Source organism: Heliangelus exortis, chromosome 13 (assembly GCF_036169615.1).
Source record: "Heliangelus exortis chromosome 13, bHelExo1.hap1, whole genome shotgun sequence".
NCBI lineage: Eukaryota > Metazoa > Chordata > Aves > Apodiformes > Trochilidae > Heliangelus > Heliangelus exortis.
In genome coordinates this window covers 17,258,627-17,282,821 of record NC_092434.1, presented here as the reverse complement: position 1 = coordinate 17,282,821, position 24,195 = coordinate 17,258,627, and the positions used below count along the sequence as shown (strand labels likewise).

General features: G+C 56.1%; 1 protein-coding gene across 8 annotated transcripts in view; it reads left to right on the top strand.

Moving 5' to 3' along the window:
• Window positions 1-23,625, top strand: part of VAC14 (VAC14 component of PIKFYVE complex) — an 81,692-nt gene extending 58,067 nt beyond the window's left edge. For 3 of the 8 annotated variants that reach the window (XM_071757082.1, XM_071757080.1, XM_071757084.1), the window contains 5 exons: window positions 16,908-17,082; window positions 17,766-17,884; window positions 18,428-18,507; window positions 20,452-20,602; window positions 22,797-23,625. In XM_071757082.1, coding sequence (XP_071613183.1) covers window positions 16,908-17,082; window positions 17,766-17,884; window positions 18,428-18,507; window positions 20,452-20,602; window positions 22,797-22,959 — 688 coding nt within the window. In that variant the 3' untranslated portion in view covers window positions 22,960-23,625. The other 5 variants (XM_071757081.1, XR_011728538.1, XR_011728539.1 and 2 more) reach the window with 5 other exon arrangements.
• Window positions 23,626-24,195: the final 570 nt, after the last annotated feature.

Below are 24,195 nucleotides of genomic sequence, written 5' to 3'. Positions count from 1 at the left end.
AATCTACACCATGTTACTGGGCTGAGCCCTGGCAGGAGGAGAAGGAAAGGGAAGCATCAAGGAAACTGCTCCTTAAAGCTCTTCAAAGCTGTGGAGATGCTTCCTGAACATTTGGAAGAGGGAGTCTCCTTGGGAAGGATGTGCCAAGGGGGCTCCAGTGGTAGGAATCACCCAGAGTTTCCTTCTTCCCACCCCTCTCCCTTGGAGGAACCAGAGATGTGGCAGCAAACCTGCTCCCATGGTCTCTTCCAAGGATCTTTTTTTTTTTTTTGCCTTGGCACCAGTTTTCCCCATGGCAGCAGATGGGGGTTTCCTCTGGGGGCTTTGTCTGTGACTGTCACTTGTGACTTTTATTTTTTAGGCTGCCAGCCAGGGAAGTGAGTTCCTCCTTCAAAACTCCCAATGCAAAGCTCTGCCTCCTCCTTCCCAGCCCTCAGAGGTGGCTCCAAAGGGGTTGCCAGAGTCAGGAGCATCAGCTCTCATCACTCCCTCTTGCTCCTCACCTTGCTCAGCAGACCTGGGACCTTCCAACCTTCTCCACGTGCCTGTCCTGGCCTCAGCAGAGCTCCTGAGCAAGGAGCAAATGTTCCCCTTCAGCTGCTGACCTCCTGAGGATGGTTTGGAGGAGCAGAAGAATGCAGAGGAGCTTCCAAAAGGACCACATGGCTCCTTGGATCTGTCCTCTGGGCAGGAACCCCACCGAGGGAAAGGCAGGAGGAAGGCAGCAGAGCAGCACTGGGGTTCTCAGCCCACCCTGAGTCCTGGGGATGGATTTAGGGCTTGGTTGGTGGCACCAGCACCAGGGGATGGAAGGGTGAAGGGAGAGGTGGCTGCTCAGGGGTTGAGGAGCAGGATGGATGCCCTTGGAAGGAGCCTTCTGCTCCATCCCCAGGCTGCTTGTTCAGCCCCCACGCTGTCCCCAGCTCTGTCCCATCTGTCCCAGGGTCTGTCCAAGCTGTCCCCACTTCTGTCTGAGCTGTCCCCAGGTCCCTCTGAGCTGTCCCAGGGTCTGACCAAGCTGTCCCCATGTCTGTCCAAGCTGTCCCATCTGTCCCAGTTGTTCCAGGATCTATTTGAGCTGTCCCTGCATCTGTCCAAGCTGTCTCCACCTCTGTCTGAGCTGTCCCCAGGCCTGTCCAAGCTGTCCTCAGGTCTCTCTGAGCTGTCCCAGGGTCTGACCTAGCTGTCCCCATGTCTGTCTGAGCTGTCCCCAGGTCTGTCCAAGCTGTCCCCAGGTCTGTCCAAGCTGTCCCCACTTCTGTCTAAGCTGTCTCCAGGTCTCTCTCAGCTGTCCCAGGGTCTGTCCAAGCTGTCCCCAGGTCTCTCTCAGCTGTCCCAGGGTCTGTCCAAGCTGTCCCCATGTCTGTCCAAGCTGTCCCCAGGTCTCTCTGAGCTGTCCCCAGGTCTCTCTGGCTCCAGGAGCTGGTCCAGCTCACCAACACAAGCCTAGTACCAAAGCAGCTGGCACTTTGCTGCTCTCCAGGTGGGAGCAGCTCAGCCATTCCTGGCTGATGGGCTTTGCCAGGAGGGCAAATGAACCCTCAGGGCTCTGGGCTGTGCTGGAGTGGCCTGAGCCATCCCCTGCATGTTGGCTGGGGATGCTTCAGAGCTTGGGATGTCACTTCCAAACCCAGAGAGGACGTTTTCTCACCGGGCAGGGGCACCCTGGGGCACTTGGCTCCCCAGACACAGGGGTTGTCTCAGCTTGTTTTAAAGAGTTGATAAAGAACCCTCCCTGCTGCCTGGCACTTTCTCATGGGGCGTTTTCTGAGGTGAAGCTGCATGGAAGAGGCCCTGGGGTGATTTTCCAGCCACATCCCATGCAGTGGGTGCAGCAGGGCTTGGCTTTTGTGTGACCAGTGATGTCCTTGGCTCTTGAGGGGACACTTGAACCCTGTGAGGGAGAGGCCAGGAGGGTTCTTGATTCACTCTGCCCAGATCAGAGAACTTTCAGGGTTGGAAGGGACCTTAAAGCTCATCCAGTCCCAACCCCCTGCATGGGCAGGGACACCTCCCACCAGCCCAGGTTGCTCCAAGCCCCATCCAACCTGGACTTGGACACTGCCAGGGATGGGGCAGCCACAGCTTCCTTGGGCAACCTGGGCCAGGGGCTCAGCACCCTCAAATTCAAGAATTTCTTCCTCATGTCCAACCTCAATCTCCCCTCTTCCAGTTTTAACCCATTTCCCTTGTCCTCTCCCTACCCCCTCGTGTCCAAAGCCCTCCCCCAGCTTTCTTGTAGCCCCTTCAGAAACTGGAAGGTTGCTGTACTGGAAGATGAGGTTATTCATGCCAGTTCCTGGTGTCAGATGAGGACCTGAAAAATCCCAAGTCTCATGCTGAGGTTTATGGCTACTGCAGGTGGGCAAATCCAGCAGGTTGGGAAGTTGGTGTGTGAAGGGCTTTAGAGCTTGGCATGGGGCTGGGGTGGTCTGTCCCCTCTTTTGGGACAGGAGGGGACATTCCTGCCTGTGAAAGAGGATGGGGCTTGGCAGTGCACAGCCCCTTTCTCCCCTAAAAGGAGGGAAAAAGAAGTGAAGTGGACTCGAACCTGCTGATGGGGCTGGGGAGTGGGAAGGGGGGGAGCAGGGGGCTGGCAGATCCCATGGAGCAGAACCAGGGATGTTCTTGGGAAGCAGTGAGGAGCACATGAACTGGCTCTGTGTCTGCCTGGTGCTCCCAGGGCCCTGCTCTCCATCTCCAGCCCCCCAGCTCCTCAGTGAGATGGGAAGGGGGTTGAGCTGCTAATGAGGGGTACACTGGGGGTCCTGTACAGAACTGGCAGGTGTGTGATTTGGGGGTGAGGGGACAGCTCTGGGCCCCTCACTACAAGAAGGACATGGAGGGGCTGGGATGTGTCCAGAGGAGAGCTGGCAAGGTGGTGAGGAGCCTGGAGAACAAGTCATAGGAGGAGCATCTGAGGGACATGTTGAGTTTGGAGAAGAGGAGGCTGAGGGGAAACCTCATGGCCCTCTACAACTCCCAGAAAGGCTGCAGGGAGGTGGGTGCTGACCTCTTCTCCCAGGTGAACAGTGTCAGGACCAGAGGAAATGGTCTGAAGTTGCAGCAGGGAGGCTCAGATGAGATATTAGGAAGAATTTCTTTACTGAAAGAGGGGTCAGGCAGTGGAGCAGCCTGCCCAGGGAGGTGGTGGAGTCACCATTCCTGGAGGTGTTTAAGAAATGTGTAGATGTGGCACTTCAGGACGTGCTCTGGTGGGTTGTAGGGGATTTGGGTTTTTTGTGAGTGTGTATGGTTGGACTCAGTGACCTCAGGGGTCCTTTCCACTCATGGTGATTCTGTGACACTGAAGTCCCTGGATGCCACCATCCAGCAATGCAGTGTTTTGCCACCCAATCCTGGCACTCAGCTATCCTTAACCTCACCTCTTCCTCCTGCCTTGCTGTCCCAGCCCCTCACTGGGAGATGCTCAAGAGCTGGGGCTGAGCAAACCCCTCCTCTTGGCCCAGGTCTGGATGCTCTTGGGTACCTCTGACCATGAGGTTTGCTTGGCCAGAAGTCTCAGCCCTTCCCAGTGAGCCTGTTTTGGTCTCCCAGCAAAACAGAGGGATGGGGGATCCCTTCCTTCTCCTCCTTCCTTCCAGTGTGCTGTTGCTCCTGATGCCAAACCTGTGCCCCCCCCAGACCCCTCTGTCCCCAGCAGGGAGGGCACAAGGATGGCTGGGGACACACACATCTCCTCTTCCTCTCTCCCCCCCTCCCCTTGCAGAACAAAACCCTTGTTTGTGGGGGAAAAAAAAAAAACAAACAAAAACCCCACATCCCTTTTGATAAACTGTGATATGAACTGGGGTAAAATCCAAGCAGCTGTGAGAGCCACAAGGGAAGCTTCTGTGCTGGGAGAAGCTGGGGCTGTGCCTGCCAGGAGCCTGGCTGGCTGCCTGCCTCCTGCTGCATGGAGCTCAGTGCTCACCCTGCCCCCCCTGCCTCCCTCAAAGGAGGAACCAGAGAAACCTTTGGGATGTTGGGTTTTCTCCCCCTCCTGCCCCAGCCTCCCCAGCTCTGCCTTCTCCTGCCTCATCTCCAGGGCCCTTCAACCCCTGCCTGCTCCCCAGAATCACAGAATGGCTTTGGGGGGAAGATCATCCAGACAAAACCTTTGACCAGCACTGTCAGTTCACCACTCAACCATATCCCTAAGGATCATGTCCAGACACCAGTCTCTGGGTCTCTGCCTCCACTCAGCCATGGGGACCCCGTGGTGGGTGATTTGGAGGAGTTTGTTAGACCAGGTTGGGAGAGAGAGAAAGGGACCAGGCTTGGTTTTGCCATCCATGGTCCAGTCAAGTCACTGGAAGGTTGAGGAGTCAGAGAAGAGGAGCCTCAGGGCACCAATCTCTGCTTTTTTGCTTTCCTGGCAGGTTGGGAGGGGGAGAGCTGCCTGTTTTCCAGGTGATGCTGCTCTAGATGCTCAGGTGTTCCTACAGCATCTTGGAAGCTCTGCAGGTCCTGAAGAGGACCTCAGATGTTCCTACAGCATCTTGGAAGCTCTGCAGGTCCTCAAGAGGACCTCAGATGTTCCTAAAGCATCTTGGAAGCTCTGCAGGTCCTCAAGAGGACCTCAGATATTCCTACAGCATCTTGGAAGCTCTGCAGGTCCTCAAGGGGACCTCAGGTGTTCCTACAGCATCTTGGAAGCTCTGAAGGTCCTCAAGAGGACCTCAGATGTTCCTACAGCATCTTGGAAGCTCTGCAGGTCCTCAAGAGGACCTCAGGTGTTCCTACAGCATCTTGGAAGCTCTGCAGGTCCTCAAGAGGACCTCAGATGTTCCTACAGCATCTTGGAAGCTCTGCAGGTCCTCAAGAGGACCTCAGGTGTTCCTACAGCATCTTGGAAGCTCTGCAGGTCCTCAAGGGGACCTCAGGTGTTCCTACAGCATCTTGGAAGCTCTGCAGGTCCTAAAGAGGACCTCAGATGTTCCCACAGCATCTTGGAAGCTCTGCAGGTCCTCAAGAGGACCTCAGGTGTTCCTACAGCATCTTGGAAGCTCTGCAGGTCCTCAAGAGGACCTCAGATATTCCTACAGCATCTTGGAAGCTCTGCAGGTCCTCAAGAGGACCTCAGATGTCCCTACAGCATCTTGGAAGCTCTGCAGGTCCTCAAGAGGACCTCAGGTGTTCCTACAGCATCTTGGAAGCTCTGCAGGTCCTCAAGAGGACCTCAGGTGTTCCTACAGCATCTTGGAAGCTCTGCAGGTCCTCAAGAGGACCTCAGATGTTCCTACAGCATCTTGGAAGCTCTGCAGGTCCTCAAGGGGACCTCAGATGTCCCTACAGCATCTTGGAAGCTCTTCAGGTCCTCAGGAGGACCTCAGATGTCCCTACAACATCTTGTAAGCTCTTCAGGTCCTCAAGAGGACCTCAGGTGTTCCTACAGCATCCTGGAAGCTCTGCAGGTCCTCAAGGGGACCTCAGATGTTCCTACAACATCTTGGAAGCTCTGCAGGTCCTCAAGGGGACCTCAGGTGTTCCTACAACATCTTGGAAGGTCTGCAGGTCCTCAAGGGGACCTCAGATGTTCCTACAACATCTTGGAAGCTCTGCAGGTCCTCAAGGGGACCTCAGATGTTCCTACAGCATCTTGTAGGCTCTGCAGGTCCTCAAGGGGACCTCAGAAGTTCCTACAGCATCTTGGAAGCTCTGCAGGTCCTCAAGGGGAATGCATGCTTGTGGGCAGGATGGCTTTATCCATGCCTCACCCTCAGGTTTCCTCCAAGGACCTCCTGGGCTGCATTAATTTGGGCACCCAGAGGCCAGTGCTGGATGTGGGCTTCACCTTGGAGGAGGTGTCACCTTCATCTTTGTCACCCAAAAGAGTTGGGCTGGGCCTTGGTCTGAAGCTCCCAGAGTTTGTTATCTTTTAGTGTCTGGTCCATCTGGAGGATCTTTGGGGTTGCTCATCCTCAGGCTGAAGAGGATCAGAGGGGGACACTGAAGGTGAAGCTCTGTCCCCACCCAGCCATCAGAAACCCCACAGCTGGAGCTCCAGAGTGACATTTTAGTGGCACAGGGACACTTCCAGTGCCCCAGCCAGGTCCAGGCTCCTCTGAGGAACAACCTGAACAACCCTGCCACACCTCCAGCAACCCCCAGCCCCTCAGTTACCTGGTTTAGCACCATGCAGTGAGTTCCACCAGCCCAAGGTCCTGGCAGTGATGAGGTTTTGACCCCTCAAAGGCTCTGGGGTTTTGTGCTCTGCTCTTTGGACACCCTCCATGGAGCAGGAGGTGGGGGGAAGCCAATTTCCTCCAGGATAGAGGTTGGATTTGGGATTGCAGCACAGCAGGAGCCCTTTTTTTTTGATGGAGCAACCTGGTTGTTCTCCCTAGGGATGTTCCTGCAGCCCCCTCCTGGGGGACAGGGGTGGGAGAAGCCATCCTGAGCCATGGGGGCTGGAGGAGACAGGGGGGAACCAACCTCTGGGAATGAGCTTGGAGGGAAACCAAGCTCTGGGGCTGAGCTCTCTGTCCTGCCCATCAAAGCTGCTCCAGGACTGGCCAGACTGGGAGTTGCCTGGAAGGATTTGATGGGTTTTCCTGGAGAAAAATGGGAACCACATGTGAGCGGCAGCACCGGAGTGGGCTGGGACTGATCAGGGTCAGTGAGAGGGTGGAGAGGAGGAAAATCCTCCTGAAATGGCCAAGTTCCTTCAAAGGGCAGGTCCTGGAGGGGGGACATTTGCTCCCTCCACACGTTTTCACAGAGATCCTGGCAGGAATGCTCTGGAAAAATAGGGGAAGGGGGAGCTGGGTGGGCATCGGGGAGCCCACAGCTCCCCTGCTTGCTGACCATTGCGTTCCCTGGAGCAGCACCAGCAGCTTTCAGGGGCTCTCCCAGATTTTCCTGGCCTGGCCAATGGAGTGAGGACCCTCCTGGAGGTGGTGGTGATGGTGGGTGCTGGCAAGGGGAGTGGTTGTGGCCATGAACTCCTGAATTAATCCCTTTGATCCCATCAGTCGGGGCTTGGGGGTTGTGGTGGTGTTGCCTTGGCAGATGTGACACCTCAGTTTATTTATCTCAGTGGAAAAAAAACAAAAAAAAAAAACCAGGACAAGGAGTCTAGGAAAGGCTGAATAATGGCATTTTCCCCCCCTTCTCTCTTACAAGGGATCTTGCCCAGGATTATCCCCAAGGCACAGGGCACGCTGGCTGGAGACCTGAAGGGAGGGCTGAGTGCTTTGCCTCCTGCTGCTCTCATCAAAGGATATTTATTTTTTTTTTTCTCTCATTCCTGGCTGCTTCCGAGCATCTCACAGCCCATTGCTCTCAGCTGGCAGTGGGCTCAGCCCTCAGCCCTCCCTCCCCACGTGCCACCCACAATTTGTAGGCGGGCGAGGATGCTCCTGCACTTCCCACCACCATCTCCCTTGGGTTCCATCCAGGGCAGATGCTTCCAGCTGGATGAAGCTCACTCCAGCTGCAGGCTTCCTAGCTCCCAGCAGTGGCTCCAGCCAGGAATGTCACTCCCAGGATGAGATACCCAGGGATAGGACATTTTTAAATCCCCAATGAAAGCCTGGAGCTGTGCAAAAGCCACCTGGGTTGAAGCTCCTGGGTCCCCTTTTAGCTTTGGGTAAAGCTGGGAGCATCCACTCCCCCCCCAGGGTGTGTGTGCTCATCCCTCAGCCTGTGGGACACTGCCACCTCCTTCCAGAGGGACACTGCCACCTCCTTCCAGCCTCTTTCCTCTTCCCTTCTGGGAAGTTTCACCCTTCAGCACACTGGGTGCTCCTGCTGTGCTCCAACCCCTGTGCTGGCAGGGACTGAGGGATGCCCAGCAGGACCTTCCTACCCCAAATTTACCTTCCCTGGGGGGGGAAATTCAACTTGTCCCCACTTGGGGAGGGGGCAGAGTGCTTGACCACCTCTAGGACAGCAGCCTGCTCCCCAGCCAGGCTTTGAGGAGCAAAAGCACTTTTATTTCTGTGGAGAGGGGAGAGGAAGGGGGAGGGCAGGGCCCACAGCTCCCATCCCTCTGTGTGCCAGACCCGGATCAGCCTCTCCCAGCTCCTCGTGTCCCAGCTTTGCTCCCACTCCTTTAACCTATTTTATTTGCAGCAAAGAGAAATTATGGGGGGGTTTGGGGGGGATGAAATAAGGCGCTTGTCAGTTTTCTTGAAAATTAGGCCACAGCTGTCAGCCTGAGAGGGAAGTGTACATCTCCAAGGAAGGATCTGCTGCTGCTTTCCGTGTCCCCAGCCCTTCCTCCCTTTGAAGACAGAGGGTGCGTGGCTGAAAACCTGGAGGCAGGGTCTCTGCCCAGCCAAGCACATGCTGTGACACCACTGCCTCCTGCCTGGGGCTTGGAGCCCCAAGAGCCTGGCACCAGGCTTGGTTTTGCCATCCATGGTCCAGTCAAGTCACTGGAAGGTTGAGGAGTCAGAGAAGAGGAGCCTCAGGGCACCAATCTCTGCTTTTTTGCTTTCCTGGCAGGTTGGGAGGGGGAGAGCTGCCTGTTTTCCAGGTGATCCTGCTCTAGATGCTCAGGTGTTCCTACAGCATCTTGTAGGCTCTTCAGGTCCTCAAGAGGACCTCAGGTGTCCCTACAGCATCTTGGAAGCTCTGCAGGTCCTCAAGAGGACCTCAGGTGTTCCTACAGCATCTTGGAAGCTCTTCAGGTCCTCAAGAGGACCTCAGATGTCCCTACAGCATCTTGGAAGCTCTGGAGGTCCTCAAGAGGACCTCGGTTGTTCCTACAGCATCTTGGAAGCTCTGCAGGTCCTCAAGAGGACCTCAGGTGTTCCTACAGCATCTTGGAAGCTCTGCAGGTCCTCAAGAGGACCTCAGATGTCCCTACAGCATCTTGGAAGCTCTTCAGGTCCTCAGGAGGACCTCAGATGTCCCTACAACATCTTGTAAGCTCTTCAGGTCCTCAAGAGGACCTCAGGTGTTCCTACAGCATCCTGGAAGCTCTGCAGGTCCTCAAGGGGACCTCAGATGTTCCTACAACATCTTGGAAGCTCTGCAGGTCCTCAAGGGGACCTCAGATGTTCCTACAGCATCTTGTAGGCTCTGCAGGTCCTCAAGAGGACCTCAGATGTTCCTACACCATCTTGGAAGCTCTGCAGGTCCTCCAGAGGACCTCAGGTGTTCCTACAGCATCTTGGAAGCTCTGCAGGTCCTCAAGGGGACCTCAGATGTTCCTACAACATCTTGGAAGCTCTGCAGGTCCTCAAGGGGACCTCAGATGTTCCTACAGCATCTTGTAGGCTCTGCAGGTCCTCAAGAGGACCTCAGATGTTCCTACACCATCTTGGAAGCTCTGCAGGTCCTCCAGAGGACCTCAGGTGTTCCTACAGCATCTTGGAAGCTCTGCAGGTCCTCAAGGGGACCTCAGATGTTCCTACAGCATCTTGGAAGCTCTGCAGGTCCTCAAGGGGACCTCAGATGTTCCTACAGCATCTTGGAAGCTCTGCAGGTCCTCAAGAGGACCTCAGGTGTTCCTACAGCATCTTGGAAGCTCTTCAGGTCCTCAAGGGGACCTCAGATGTTCCTAAAGCATCTTGGAAGCTCTGCAGGTCCTCAAGGGGACCTCAGATGTTCCTACAGCATCTTGGAAGCTCTGCAGGTCCTCAAGGGGAATGCATGCTTGTGGGCAGGATGGCTTTATCCATGCCTCACCCTCAGGTTTCCTCCAAGAACCTCCTGGCTGCATTAATTTGGGCACCCAGAGGCCAGTGCTGGATGTGGGCTTCACCTTGGAGGAGGTGTCACCTTCATCTGTGTCACCCAAAAGAGTTGGGCTGTGCCTTGGTCTGAAGCTCCCAGAGTTAGTTACCTTTTAGTGTCTGGTCCATCTGGAGGATCTTTGGGGTTGGAACTGAAGGAACTGGAGAGGTTTGAAGCAGCTTCTGATGAAGAAACCTCTTGGTGCAGTCCCATTCCTCCTCCAGCTGGGTGCAAAGGCTCTGCAGGACTGAGATGCTGTTTCACCAGCTGAACCTGGTCCAAAAAGACTCTTGGACATCGATGCTTCAGGAAGGGAGGTGCTGTGCTCCTGCTTTTGGGAGTTCTCAGTTGCTCTGGGATCCCTGGGGAGCTCCTTAGGGCTGAGCCCAGCACTGAGCTGGCACCACAGCTCCTGCAGCCCTTGTCATTCCGTGGGAAGGTTTCCTCCTCTGCAGGGAAACCCTCTGCACCTTTCTCTTTCCAAGCAAAGGCAGCACAGGGCTTGGCTTCCCCTTCCTGGGATCTACACATCTCGTGGGATCCACATGTCCCCTTCCCAGGACCCACACAGCTCCCAGGATCTGCTTATCTCTGGGCTGTGGCTTTCTCTGAGTTTCCTGGGAGAACTTGAGAGGCATCAGGAGGATCTGGGGCTGGCGAGGTAGCAAAGAAAGTTGAGGCTTTTTTGAACCTTAGAGGAGGTCTAACTCAAGTGTCCTCAGCCTTCCCACTGCTGGGATCTTTTCCATCCAGTGCTCCTGTCCCTGAAAATTAGGGATGTCCCCAACATCTCAGAGAGCAGGATGTGCATGTCAGAACCTCAAGGAGAATAAAAAAAAAACACATTTAGAAGGAGACCTGAGTCCTGCTTTTGCTCACATTGCCTTGCTGGCTGGAGCAGGCTCTTTCCTCACTTGGGGTGAGCCATGGCAGCTCCTGGCTCCAGAATTAGTCTTCCCAAGGATTCCTCTGGGCTCTCCTTGGCTGAGTTGTCCTTTATGGCTTCCCACATCCAGCAGATGCTGATGCTCCACCAAGTATCTCCTACAAACCCATCCCCAGAAGATGGACCCCTTGACAAGGACCTGAGCCCATGAGGAAGCTTCCTGGCATTGAGATGGGAACGGGTGCCTGGGACAGAGGAGCTGGGAGGAGGGCAGAGGATCCCTCTGAGGGATCCTTGCTGCTCCTGAACTTCCCAAACCCTTCCCAAGGAAACGCCATGAAGTTTGGAAGCAGGAGCTGCCGGGGTTGCCATGGTTTCCCTCGCTCCCGAGCCCGGATTGGGCAAAGGGAAGGAGAAAAATGGAGGGATTGGGATTTGCTTCATTGCCCTGATGGGGAAGGACAGGGAAATGGCATTCTGCTCCTTTCCCCCTCTGCCATTCCCGGCCTGATTTTATCTGGGATTCCTCTGAAAATCCCTAAGGGGCCAGAGGTGCAGGGCTGGGAATGCTGCTGATCCCAGCAGGAAGGTTCCAGGGGGGCTGGAAGGAGCCCGAGCATCCCCCCGGCAGCCTGGGGTGGGGAGGAAGGGTGGTGGAAATCCTTGGGAAAAGGAGCAGAAGGAGAAGAGGGTGGGGAGGAAGGAGAGAGAGACTCTGCCCTCCTTCCAGCTCTGGAACAGGCACCGATCTGGTTCTGGGAGCTGAAAAGTGGGACAGAACCCTTCGGAACATCACTGTCCCTGGCTTCCCCTGGCTCCAGCTCTGTCCCAGATTCTGGAAGGGGAACGAGCCCCAATCCTCTCCGTGCTGGGGCCAGGTTCTGCCCAGTGCTGGTAAAGCAAGTCACTGGTGTTTGATGGAGCAGCACCCTAACTGAACAGGGTGGGATGGACCAGCAGCATCCCCCCCTCCCTGCAGGTCCCGCTGCAGGGGTTGGTGGCTGGATTTCATCTTTTTTGGGTTTGGTTTTCTTTTAATTTTATGGAAAATCAGGCTTGCACCCCCCCCTTCAAGCAAACAACCCTCTTTTCCAGCCCTTTGCCACCCCCTTCCCAGATGGTGGCTCCGGGCCGGGAACGGGACCGAAGCAGTTAAAGGAACGAGCGGGTGGGATGGGAGCTCCAGAGCTCCCTGGAACCCTGGGGTTGAGCTGATGTTTAGATTATCTGGGTTTCCAGGCATCCAGCTCTCCAAGCAAGAGGGCTGGGAGGGGCGCCAGGGCTTCCCTTTAATTGGACATGTGGCTCTGAAGCCACCCTGTCCCTCTGACGTCCCCACGGGCTCTGGTCCCACAGCAGCTCCCTGCCCCCGGGGCTTTGAGCTTGTCCCTGGATGCAGCCACCCCATCCCAAACCCCCCCCACACCCCAATGCTTAGGGTGATGGGAATTGGTTGCCACTGATGTCACTGGTGCTTAATGATGCAGCTCGGGGACACGGAGGGGACCCCAGGGTGGGATGGTGATGCAAAGTTCTTCAGGCTGGGGGATGGGATGGGCAGGGTTCTGTCCCCACAGTGAGGGCTGGAGGTGACCCACTCGGGTCCCTTGGGAGCCCCCACTGCAGCTCAGCCCCATCCAAAGGCAGTGAGAGGGGTGATTGTCCCCCCATGGCCACGTTGCTGGCAGGTGCTGCCTCCCATCTGCCCCCCAGCCACGTTCCTTGGCTCTGCTGCCAAGGCTCAAATAACCCTTTTAATTTAAGGAGTTAAATTTTAATGGCCTAAATAATGCACTTCATTATTGCTGCTGTGGAACTGGCTGGGGAGTGCTCCTCAGCTGCTGCCTCCCCCCGGGATGTCCCTGCTGCTCCTCTCCCATGCTGAGAGATCCTCAGGGGATTCTCAGGTCAGGATCCATCCTCACAACCAAGGTCTCCACCTTTGAGCCATGAGGGAGCCCTGGCCATCCCTGATTGGATCTGGGAGCTTAACTCTTTGAATCTAGAGGAATACATGTGTATGGGGGGTGTATAGCTGGGAGAAATATAGATTTGGTTTGTATATATAAACCCTGATATATATATTTATGGGATGTATGTATATGATACAGAGACTGGACTGGATGGTCTCAGTCATATCTCAAGTTATGGGCTGGACTTGATGATCTCAGAGGGCTTTTCCAGGCTCATTAATTCTGTGTTTCTGGGATATATCTTTGTTTGTGAGTGTAGAGGTCTGGGGTGTTCCCTGGGGTGTTATCTGAGGGGTGGGGGGCAAGAGGATGAGGCCAATCTCTGTTCTGTGGTGCCCAGTAATAGGACAAGGACTAAAAAGGTTGAAACTAGAACATAAGAAGTTCCACCTCAATGTGAGGGTGAGGGAGCCCTGGCCCAGGCTGCCCAGAGAGGTTGTGGAGTCTCCTTCTCTGGGAACTTTCCAACCCCCCTGGATGTGTTCTGTGTGTCCTGCCCTGGGTGATGCCTTCAGCACCAGGAGTGGGCAAGGCCTCTGCATGCAGCTCCTGGGGCACAGGGACACAGTGGGGATGGAGGACTCCTGCTCCTCGTGAGCATCTCAGGAGAGGGCTCTGTAGGGTCTTGGCTCTTGTTTCCAAAAGGGATCCCAAAGCTGCTCTCAGCCTGCCCACGAAGGGGCTGGACAGCTGCAGGGCCTCTCCTTGTGCAGGAGAAACATTCTGCCAGGACAGGACCTCCCATGTTCTGTCTCTCCTTGTGAAGCAGCAGCCCCTGCACCCAGCACGTGGGAGATTCCTCTCCCTTGTAACAGGACAGGGAATCAGGGGTTGGAACTGGAACATAGGAAGTTCCAGCTCAACATGAGGAGAAACTTCTGGAGGGTGAGGGTGAGGGAGAAAGCCCTGGCCCAGGCTGCCCAGAGAGGTTGTGGAGTCTCCTTCTCTGGAGCCTTTCCAACCCCCCTGGATGTGTTCTGTGTGTCCTGCCCTGGGTGACCCTGCTGGGGCAGGGGGGTTGGACTGGATGAGCTCCAGAGGTCCCTTCCAGCCCCTGACATGCTAGGATTATATGTAGGGGTCTGGCTCCCACTTGCTGTCCCCTCTGCCCCATCCCCTTCCACAGCCACCCCTCTGGCCTCCAGAGTTTGTTTGAAGCCACCTGTCCCCTGCATGGCCCCAGCCTCACGTTCCTCTCGTGCCATCCAAGTGTCCCAGGGGATCAGCTCCAGGGAACCCTCCTGTCCCACCAGCACAGCCTCACAGTCAGGCTCAGCTGCTGGCTGCTGTCATGGGAGATGGCAGCTGCCTGGCTGCCCAGTTGTCCCCTCCTGTTGGGAACTGCTTTGGGACTTCAGAGAGGGAGTTTGGGATCTCTGGATGGATGGGGACAACCTGCTGAGCACTGCCAAACTCGTTCTGCTGGTTGTTCCCAGAGAGCCCTTGCCTGGGGGCAGCTCCTTGAACACCCCAGTGAGTTCCAGGTTCCCAGTGACACCAGAGGGAGGGGAGGACAAGCTCAGCCCTTCCCTGCTGGTCAGAACCAGGCCTGCCATGCAGAAGCAGCTTCATCCAACCCCAGCTCGCCAGCAGTGAGAGTCAAAATTCCCAGCACGATGTCTCATTGCTGGGGAGCAAGAGACCTCCTTCTCCATAGAGATACAGTGATGTTGGGACCCAACCAGCATCTCCAGAGGTTGCTGAATTGCTCTGGTTGCTCACCAACCCTGTTTTAGTTTGATGGAGCTTGTTGGAGCTCCTGAAGTGGCTACAGATCCAGGGACACTGGCCCAGGTTGCCCATGGAAGCTGTGGCTGTCCCCTCCACAGTGTTCAAGTCCAGGTTGGATGGGGCTTGGAGCAACCTGGGCTGGTGGGAGGTGTCCCTGCCCATGTTGGGGTTGGGACAGGATGAGCTTTAAGGTCCCTTCCACCCCAAACCAGTCTGGGATTTGATGATTTTCATACCCCTTCTGCTTTGAAGGTGCCAAGCACCAACCCCAAGCTTCCAGCCCTGGTCAGACCAGGTTAAACATCCCCACTGTAGCACCTGTCCCCTCTTTTTGGGGCACAGTAAATCATCCTGTTGCAGAGTCCAGCTGCCCAGCACAGCAAGGATGGGACATCCACTCCTCCCTTTTTCCTGGGCAAGGATGGGATGGAGCCAGCTCGCTCCCGGGCTGGGCTTGGACCTTGCTTGGCCGCAGCTGGCGGGGACCGGATCCCGTCCCCAGCCCTGAGCTATTGATTTGCTTTTGGCTCCACCAGGCTGGGCTGAAAGCCTCTTGCTTTCCCCTTCCCTCCCTCCCTTCCTCCCTCCCTCCTTCTCTCTCTGCTTCACTTTCCCATCGCTCTCCCTCCTCCAAGCCAACCCGCATCCAAGCCGCGAGAAATCGGGGAAGCGTTTTCATCCCCATGAATGCAGCAGCTTACGTAAGGATAATTGGGATAAATGAGCTTATTTATCACGGCCCCGTTCCCTTTGAGCAGGGTCCGGAGCCAGGGCCGGGTTGGGTTACATAAAATCCCACACAGAGCATCTCATTGTCCCGAGGTGGCCGCACGGGATGCGGGAGCTGCCCATGGAGAGGGGCCGGGGCCGGGCAAGGAGGGGATGGAGGGGTTGCTTGGTAGAACAAGGAGGAAGATGAAGGTTTCTTCATGGGTTGGGAAGGGAAAAGGCATTTCTTCACTCCCCATCCCCTTCCTGCATCCCTAAAGAAGCCAGGCTGAGGGATTGGGGTTGTTCAGCCTGGAGAAGAGGAGGCTCCCAGGTGACCCCGTCCTCTTTCACAGACAGGAATGTCCCTTCCTGCCCCAAACTCTTTTGGGAGGGGACAAACCAAACTTTTCTGGGGGGGACAGACCACCCCAGCCCCATGCCAAGCTCTGAAGCCCTACACACACCAACTTCCCAACCTGCTGGATTTTCTCACCTGCAGTAGCCATAAACCCCAGCACGAGACTTGGGATTTTTCAGGTCCTCAGCTGACACCAGGAACTGGCATGAATAACCTCATCTTCCAGTACAGCAACCTTCCAGTTTCTGAAGGGGCTACAAGAAAGCTGGGGGAGGGCTTTGGACACAGGGAGGTAAGGAGAGGACAAGGGAAATGGGTTAAAACTGGAAGAGGGGAGATTGAGGTTGGAAGAAATTCTTTAATTTGAGGGTGCTGAGCCCCTGGCCCAGGCTGCCCATGGAAGCTGTGGCTGCCCCATCCCTGGCAGTGTCCAAGTCCAGGCTGGATGGGGCTTGGAGCAACCTGGGCTGGTGGGAGGTGTCCCTGCCCATGCAGGGGGTTGGGACTGGGTGAGCTTTAAGGTCCCTTCCAACCCAAACCAGTCTGGGATTCTATGATCTGATTACACCACCAGGGTTTAGGGGATGATGCTTGGTGTCTTTTGGGGTCTTCTCCTGGTCCTTCTTCATGGGAATGGGGGCTGGAAACTTTCCTCCTTCCTCTTCCTCACCTGAGGAGGTGGAAACATGACCTCAAGTGGGCCTCCCACCTCCCAGATAAACCCACTAGTGAATGCCTCCCACCCAGCCAGTTCTGTGTCCTAAACCCTTCTGAGATGCCTCCAGGGAGAGGATTTAGTTGCCTGAGGTCAGCTGGTGGGGAACAGTGCTTGGGAGGAGCTGGGGTGAAGCAGAGGAGCTCTGGGAGATGCCCCTGGTTCTGTCTGCCATGGGGTGAGACCCAGGGAGCATCCCAGTTTTAGGAAAAGCTGGGTACCTAGTTGGGCTCTCTTGGTCTCCACAATATGAGCAGCAGAGAGCTGAGGCAGCACTGAGCAGAATTTCAGGAAAGCAGGAGCCAGAAAAAAAAAAAAAGCAGAAAAAAAAAAAAGAAAAAAAACAGAAAATCTCCAAATCCAAACAAACAAGGACTAGACAAAAAAAAAAAAAAAATTAAAACCTGGTGGGTTTTTTTGTTTGGGTTTTTTTTTTTGCTCCTGGCATAAACATTGGGAATGCCTCCAGGTTTGTTGAGCAGGACATTCCAGGCCCAGCCAGACAAGTGGAATGGGGGCAAAGTGATGGTGAGGGAGGTCACCAGGATGGTGGGCAGGTCCCTGAGCAGCAGGCAGGGAGCCCAGCTGGGGTTTTGGGCCTTGCCCTGGTGGGAACATCTTCACCCTCCAAATGCAGAGCCTGATGTTTCCCCACATCTCCTGGGGAAACACATCTTCTGGTGCTCACTCAGCCTCTGCTGCACCCGTGTCTCTCATCCCTCTCATCCCTCTTATCCCTCTCATCCCTCTCATCCCTCATCTGGAGGAGGGGGGTGATGTGAGGGCTGAGGGTCTCATTTAACCATCTTTCCACCCCTGGTTTCTCTCCTCTGTGCTGTGCAGGCAGCTTTGTCTTCTTCTGAACGCCGAGAATATCTTCCACTCCATGGCAGACATCCTGCTGAGGGAAGAGGACCTCAAGTTTGCCTCCACCATGGTCCACACCTTGAACACCATCCTGCTGACCTCCTCCGAGCTCTTCCAGCTGAGGAACCAACTGAAGGACCTGAAGACCCCGGTATGGGCAGCACCAGCAGTCCCAGCTGCTGAGAGGGAGAGATAACAGGGGGGAGGTGGGGACCTGGCAGCCACCTGAGGCCACATCTGGCTGGTCAGTCCCCACCTGGAAGGTCCCTGGGCTGGAGTTGGGCACCTGGAGTGGCCTCTTCAGGAGCTGAGGGGGTTTGGAGGATGTCTCCAACTCTTACTTTTGTCCCCTGGGGTGGGAACAGGCTCCCCGGGTGCTTGAGCAGCTGCCACCTCCTCCCTCTGCCCCGACATGGGCCAGGGGACAAGTGACAGTAGGAACAGAGTCCCCGGTCCCTGCCAGAAAGGTGCCCGTGGGGTTTGCTGAGCAGCTGCCACCAGCAACATCCAGGCAAGGTGAGGAAAAGGAAAAAGCCTCCTCCTCATGCTGAAGGGATGCAGTGGCCTCCCCGTGGCTGGACCAGCCCCCATCCTCTAGCCCCGTGTCCTGCAGTGGATGCTACACCCCAAGGGCCACCCCAAAACCTGCCCCGTGCACCCTGGTCCTCACCTCCTGAAGCCAGTGGGCTCGTGCCAGAGCCTGGACAACTCAGTGTGTCCCACTCTGTCCCTTTGTGTCTCAGTGGCACTTACAGGCCCTGTGGGTTGGTGCTGGGGACCTGGGGCTCTCCATTCCACGTTCTTGCTCCTGTTGGTGACCTGACTTTTCCCCAGGAAAGCCGTAACCTCTTCTGCTGCCTCTACCGCTCCTGGTGTCACAACCCGGTGACAACCGTGTCCCTCTGCTTCCTTACCCAGAACTACAAGCACGCCTATGACCTCATCCAGAAATTGTATCCTTTGGGCATTTGCTGGGAGGTGGATGGTTGGGCTGGCCTCTGGCCCCTCTGTGGCCACCACCGAGGTCACCCTGCAAGCCAGCCTGGCCTCCTTGCCTGCAGCCCATCATTACCAGGGTGGTGTCCATGTCCCTGTGGGCAGCTCCTTCCCCTTTGGCTCATCCTTTTTTTTTTTTTTTTTTTTTTTTGTGGTGTAAAAAGAGAAAAAAGCCCTGCTCTTCTCCTGCCAGGCAGGAGGCTCCTCAGCATCCTCTTCCTCCCAGGAAGATGAAGGCTTTGGCTTGCTGGCCCCGTGAGGAGCCCGGCAGGGTGCGGATCCCACCGAGCTCATCAGAGGGGTGATTATTAACCTGCCTCCTCCCCTACCCCCCTTTTCTTCCATCATCCCTTGGCCACCTTGCAGAGCTTTCATCCCGGGAGCAGTTGGCAGAGCCCCTGAGTTCCACGCCAGGGCATCCCCTGGGTGAGCCATCTGCTGCTGCTGCTGCTGCTGCCACCCTCTTCCCAAGGTGACACATCCTTAACGGCTGCCTCCAGCGGGGACCTGGAGGTCACTGTGGATTTCCTCACCGAGGTGGACAAGCTGGTGCAGCTGATCGAGTGCCCCATATTCACATGTAAGGAGGGAAGCCCTAGCAGGGGGATGGGAAGGGTGCTCCCAACCCCAGGGGTGTTCCCCTCCCTTTCCCTGCTCCTCCAGCAGCAGCCGCCGCACGAATAAATAGAGCAGAAGTTATGAGACTTCTTGCTGGGAGGTTTGCCCAGTGCTGGAGCTGCCCCTGGCAGGGGGGGAGCTCAGACACAACCCCCTCCCCACCTCCAGATTTGGGTTCATGTAATGAATAAAGGGATGAGGGAGCCAGGACCTTCCCCATCTCCAGATTTGGGTTCGTGCAATGAATAAAGGGATGGGGGAGCCAGGACCTTCCCCACCTCCAGATTTAGGTTCATGCAGTGAATAAAGGGATGGGGGAGCCAGGACCCTCCCCATCCCAGATTTAGGTTCATGTAATGAATAAAGGGATGGGGGAGCCAGGACTCTCCCCATCCCAGATTTAGGTTCATGCAATGAATAAAGGGATGGGGGAGCCAGGACCTTCCCCACCTCCAGATTTAGGTTCATGTAATGAATAAAGGGATGGGGGGGAGCCAGGACCTTCCCCACCTCCAGATTTAGGTTCATGCAATGAATAAAGGGATGGGGGGGGAGCCAGGACCCTCCCCATCCCAGATTTAGGTTCATGCAGTGAATAAAGGGATGGGGGAGCCAGGACTCTCCCCACCCCAGATTTGGGTTCATGTAATGAATAAAGGGATGGGGGAGCCAGGACCATGCTTGAGCATCTCTGGTGGGAGGTATCAGGTGAGGGGGAGGCAGGGTGACATCAGGGGTGCTGCTCTGGCTCCTAGCAAGAAGAAGGGGGGTGTTTTATCTGGAAAGAGAGAAGAAAGCCCTAAAAACTCAGAGCTGCATCCAGCAGTGGGTCCCCTCCTGTGCTGGGCCTGACTGGGGACTTGGGGATATGACAATGGGAGTTGGGATGGGGACAAGGGAAGCTGGGGAGGTGACAGATTTTGGCTGCCTCTGGGCTCCTCCCTGGAGGTGGAGCTCGGCATTGGGAGTGTTGGGAAATGTCCTGGAAAGGACTCGCAGCCTGGATATGGAGATCCAGGACTGGAGAGGGTTTTTTTTGTGAAAGGTGTTCACAGCAGCCCTGCAGTGGAGCTTGGGGTGATCCTCAGTCCCTTGCTCTCCCATGGTGCCTTGTGCCTCATCCCAAGGGTGACTTTCCCACCATACACAGCACCCACATATCCGTGTCAGTTTTCCATGGCTCCCAACAATTCCTTGAGGGGTCCCCATCCCGTTCACCTTCATCTCCAAGCCTCAGGGTGGGGGACAGACATGTCTCCCATTGTGCAGCATCCCTGGACACGGGTCCCTGTGCAGAGAAGACACCAGGAGGTGTGATGCTGGGGCAAGGACCTCTTGCCCCATCCCCCAGGGTGCCCCTGGTTGGTTCCTGGTTTTCAGGAGAGCTCCAGAAGACCCTTCCACCCCTGAGCACCACGAGGGTGGTGTCCCCTCTGCTAGTGACACCGTGGCTTCACACATCACCAGCAAAGTGGAGAGGATCCTTTCCACTCCAGAGAAACCCCAGGAGGGTGTCACCCAGCCCCTTTGACCCTCCTTGGAGGGCATTTCTGCTGATCCTGCAGAAGCTGAGGAGCAGTCTCACGTTGCACGTGTGTCCCCAGGCTGAGAGCATGGCTGGGCTCAGGGATCAGCAGCAGCAGCAGGGATGGGAGGGAGACTGGGAGCTGCTCCCTCCTTCCCCAGCTGGTGGGCTGGCTGGTGAGGAGAGGGGCTTCTGGCCTGAGGGGGGGGGACACAAAGATGGATGAATGGAAGGGGAGAGGCTGCAGGTGCCAAGTGGATGCCCCGGGGGTCAGCTGGCAGCAGCTTTTCCACTTCCCTGGAACCATCAGAAGGGTTGGGAGAATCCCCCCAGTTGGGGCTGAAGGCTAAAATACATTTTACCCTTCCTCTCCTCTCCCAGATCTCCGCCTGCAGCTGCTGGATGTGAAGAACAACCCCTACCTGATCAAGGCTCTCTATGGGCTCCTGATGCTGCTGCCCCAGAGCAGTGCCTTCCAGCTCCTCTCCCATCGCCTCCAGTGTGTCCCCAACCCCGAGCTCATGCAGACCACGTGAGTGCCACCACCAGCATGGAGTCCCAGTGGGGACACAGCACCCCCAACCCCCCCAACCCCACTGAGCATCCCCATCATCCCGGGCTCAGCCCCATTGCTCAACCCCACAGCTCCTCAGGGGCCACGGATTCTCCTCGCCCCGTGGCCAGGAGCCTTGGCTGGGGGGGTTGTGTCTATATTTGGTAACCCTGGGAGGGCTGTGCCTCATCCACAGGCATTTGGCATCCGGGATGGAAAATTTCACTTGGGAGGTCGCTATGGAAACCAGCAGAGCCGGGAAGGAGGTTTTTTACGGATCTCTCCGGCAGCCTGGGGGTGCTCCCAAAGCAGCCCCCCCCTGAGCCTGGACAGCACCCAAAAGGACCCTCTCACCCCCTGCATGCCTGGGGATGGCTGCTTCATCCCCCCCCACTGGCTTTTGGAGAGCCACCATGGGGCTTGGAGCAACCTGGGCTGGTGGGAGGGGTTCCTGCCCATTCGGGGGGTTGGAACTGGAGGAGCTTTAAGGTGCCTCCCAACCCAAACCACTCTATGTGGAAGGGTGGCATCTCCCTAGGGAGTATCCAAATCCCCCCCCCAACTCCCTGCCCAGGGTGGGGGTTCAGAGATGCTGGGGGCAGTGGGATTTGCTCTCCAGCCCCTCAGCTAATGAATACGGAGGGGAGGGCATGATGTGTGTGTTGGTGATAAAGCTTAGATCTGCCTTTGCAAAGCCCTGAGAACAAAAAAAAAGCTCTCAGAGGATGGGCAGGTTTTGGAATTAACAAAGCCACCACCACCATCATTGCTCCTTGGCTCCCCTGGGCTGGCTTTTGTCCCTCCCTGTCCCCCAGTGCTGAGCTCCCAGCACTGACTTGAATTCAGAGGGAGGCTGCACGTGCTTCTCCCCATTTTTATTTTTTTTTCCCCTAGCCACCCCTCCTTTGTGGAGGGTTTTTTTTTTTTATTTTTATTGTTGTTGTTTTGTTGTTTGGTGGGGGTTTTTTTCCTGTGCTTTTTCTTTTTTTTTTTTTTTTTTCAAGCAACTGGAGCTGTCAGACAGCCCGAGCATCTGATTAACTCTGACCTACATTCCTTCAAACTCCGAAGCTGGCTTTTGTAACAGCTCAGACCCAGCTGCAACCCCTCCCCGAGGGGACATCGGGGCTCCAAAGCCACCTGGCAACCCCCCCTGGGCTCCCCAGTGTCCCCCAGTGGGTATCCTGGGACTGGTGTCCTCCTTCTCCTTCCCTTGCATAGGGAAAAATTTGGGGGATGAGCACCCAGGGATGGAGCCCCGGGGAACCCAATGGGCTCCATCCCTGGGTGTTCATCCCCTGGGGATGTACCCAGGGCCACCAGCTCTCCTCTGTCCCAAAGCACATGGATATTTTGCCCCTCCTTGGAAAACCAGGCAGGGAAACTGAGGCACACGCCTCTGGCATCCTTTCCAAACAGTTTGGCTGCTTTGGGCTGGAATGGGTTGAGGAGCACCAGGGTTAAACCTCCCCTTACAGGGTGCTGTCCCTGTCTCCTCCTTTCCCTGTCCCAAGGCTGCTTCTTGGGTTTCATCTCATGCCTTTGGGGGAGGGACATGAGGCTTTGGGTGTGTTTTGGTGGGATCACAAGGATGTGTTGGGCTTGGCTTCTTCAAGGAGTTGCTGGAGCCTGTCCAGAGAAGGGCACTGGAGCTGGGGAAGGGTCTGGAGCACAATTCTGACCAGGAGGGGCTGAGGGAGCTGGGGGTGTTGAGCCTGGAGAAAAGGAGGCTGAAGGGAGACCTTCTGGCTCTCTGCAACTCCCTGGAAGGAGGTTGGAGCAAGAGCAGGTCAGTCTCTTTTCCCAAGGAACTGGTGACAGCACAAGAGGAAATGGCCTTAAGTTGCCCTGGAGCTTTAGATTGGATCTTAAGAACAATTTCTTCCCTGAAAGTCCTGGTTGGGCTGCCCAAGGGCAGTGGTGGAGTCACCATTCCTAGAAAAACGTGTGGACATGGCACTTCAGGGTGTGGTTTAGTTGGCATGGTGGTGTTGGTTTGATGGCTGGACTTGATGATCCTAGAGGTCTCTTCCAACCTTAATGATTCCCTGGTTCTATTCTAAGGTTTTAGGATCAGCCCTGGGTGCTGCCTGGGATGGATCCCTGGGGTACAGGCACCCGCCCTGCCCCTTTTTTTTCCCCCCTCACCTTTTCCTGCTCCTTTTTTCCCTAGGGACAGCACCAAAGCCAGCACCAGCTTCAAGAGGACTCCAGCCTCCAACATTGACTACACAGAACTCCTGCAGCACTTTGAGAAGGTCCAAAACAAGCACCTGGAAGCACGGCACCAACGAGCGGGGCGGGCGGAGCAGCTGGACCGGCGGGTGGTCCTCTGAGCACCCATCCCTGTGGGGTGCCAGGGCTGCCAGGCCAGGGACCAGGGGACAGGGACACCGGTTGCTGGACACCGGAGGACTCGGTGGGTTTCATGGAGAGGGGAGATGGGCGTGGGGATGGTTTCCCCTCCTTGCTCTGCATTGAGTAGGTGGTGGGGGGTGTTGTCCCCCGGGTGTTGTGTGCGTGTGCTTGTGGGGAAGGGTTGCAGGAGAAGAGGGGCCAGAGGGTGGGGGGGTTGAAGGGGGGGAAGCACCTCTTCTTTTGCAGCAGGGCAAAGGAAACTCCTCTTTGCTTTGCTTAATGCCTTCCTCGTGACTGTCAGCTGAGCTCCCAGCCTCCTGCCAGCCAGACTGGAGGGGATGGGAAGATGGGAACAAGCCCTGGCCTCCCGCCCTGGATAAGGAGCACGCAGGGGGCACTCTGTCACCCCAGCTTCCACCCCAGGCTGTGCTGGAGGCTGCTGGCAGTATCCCACTCCTGTTCCTGGTGCTGGATCCCCTCCGTGCATCCCTCCCAAGCCCCCAGCTCCTGGCATGGACAGCAGCACAGCCTTAACTCCCAACCAGCACCAGGGGTGGTGGAGACCTCCATGGTGCCCAGCCCCAGGCTCTATTCTTTGTTCCTAAACTCCCCACCATAAAAAATAAACAAGTGATGCAGAGCAAGCCATTCCCAGTAGCTGGGCTCCCTTGTCCTCATGGATCCAGCCCCAAAGGGAGTCAAAATCCACACAGGGGCAGGGGAAGGCTTGGAGCATCTTGCTTGACCCCCTGAGCCCCAGGGCTGGCCCAGCCCTGCCACGTTGGCTCACTGGCCAGTGGGGCTTCTCTGCCTACTGCTCTTCCCAGCAGGAGAAAAAAAAAAAAGGAAAAAAAAAGAAAAAATCCCCAAAACAAAACAAAAAATGCAAAAAAGTGCTGAAAATTCTTCCAGGCCTGGGTCACCAAACCACAGAGTGGTGACAGGCATTTTCCTGGCCCTGGGCAGCCATCAGCTCTGCCTTCACCCTGTCCTGTGGCACCCTGAGGACTGTCCCTCCTGTGGTGTGGGAGGGGTCTCGGGTGCATCCCTGGCACCTGATCCCAGGGAAGAAAAAAAAAAAAGAAGAAAAAAAAAAAAAAAAAAAGAAAAAAAAAAAAGGTCGGAAGAATTTGTGGAGTTTCCGTGGCTCCTGGCCTGTTGACAGCAGAACCAGACTCTGGCAGCGGGCTCCCCAAACCAGCCCTGCTCTGGCT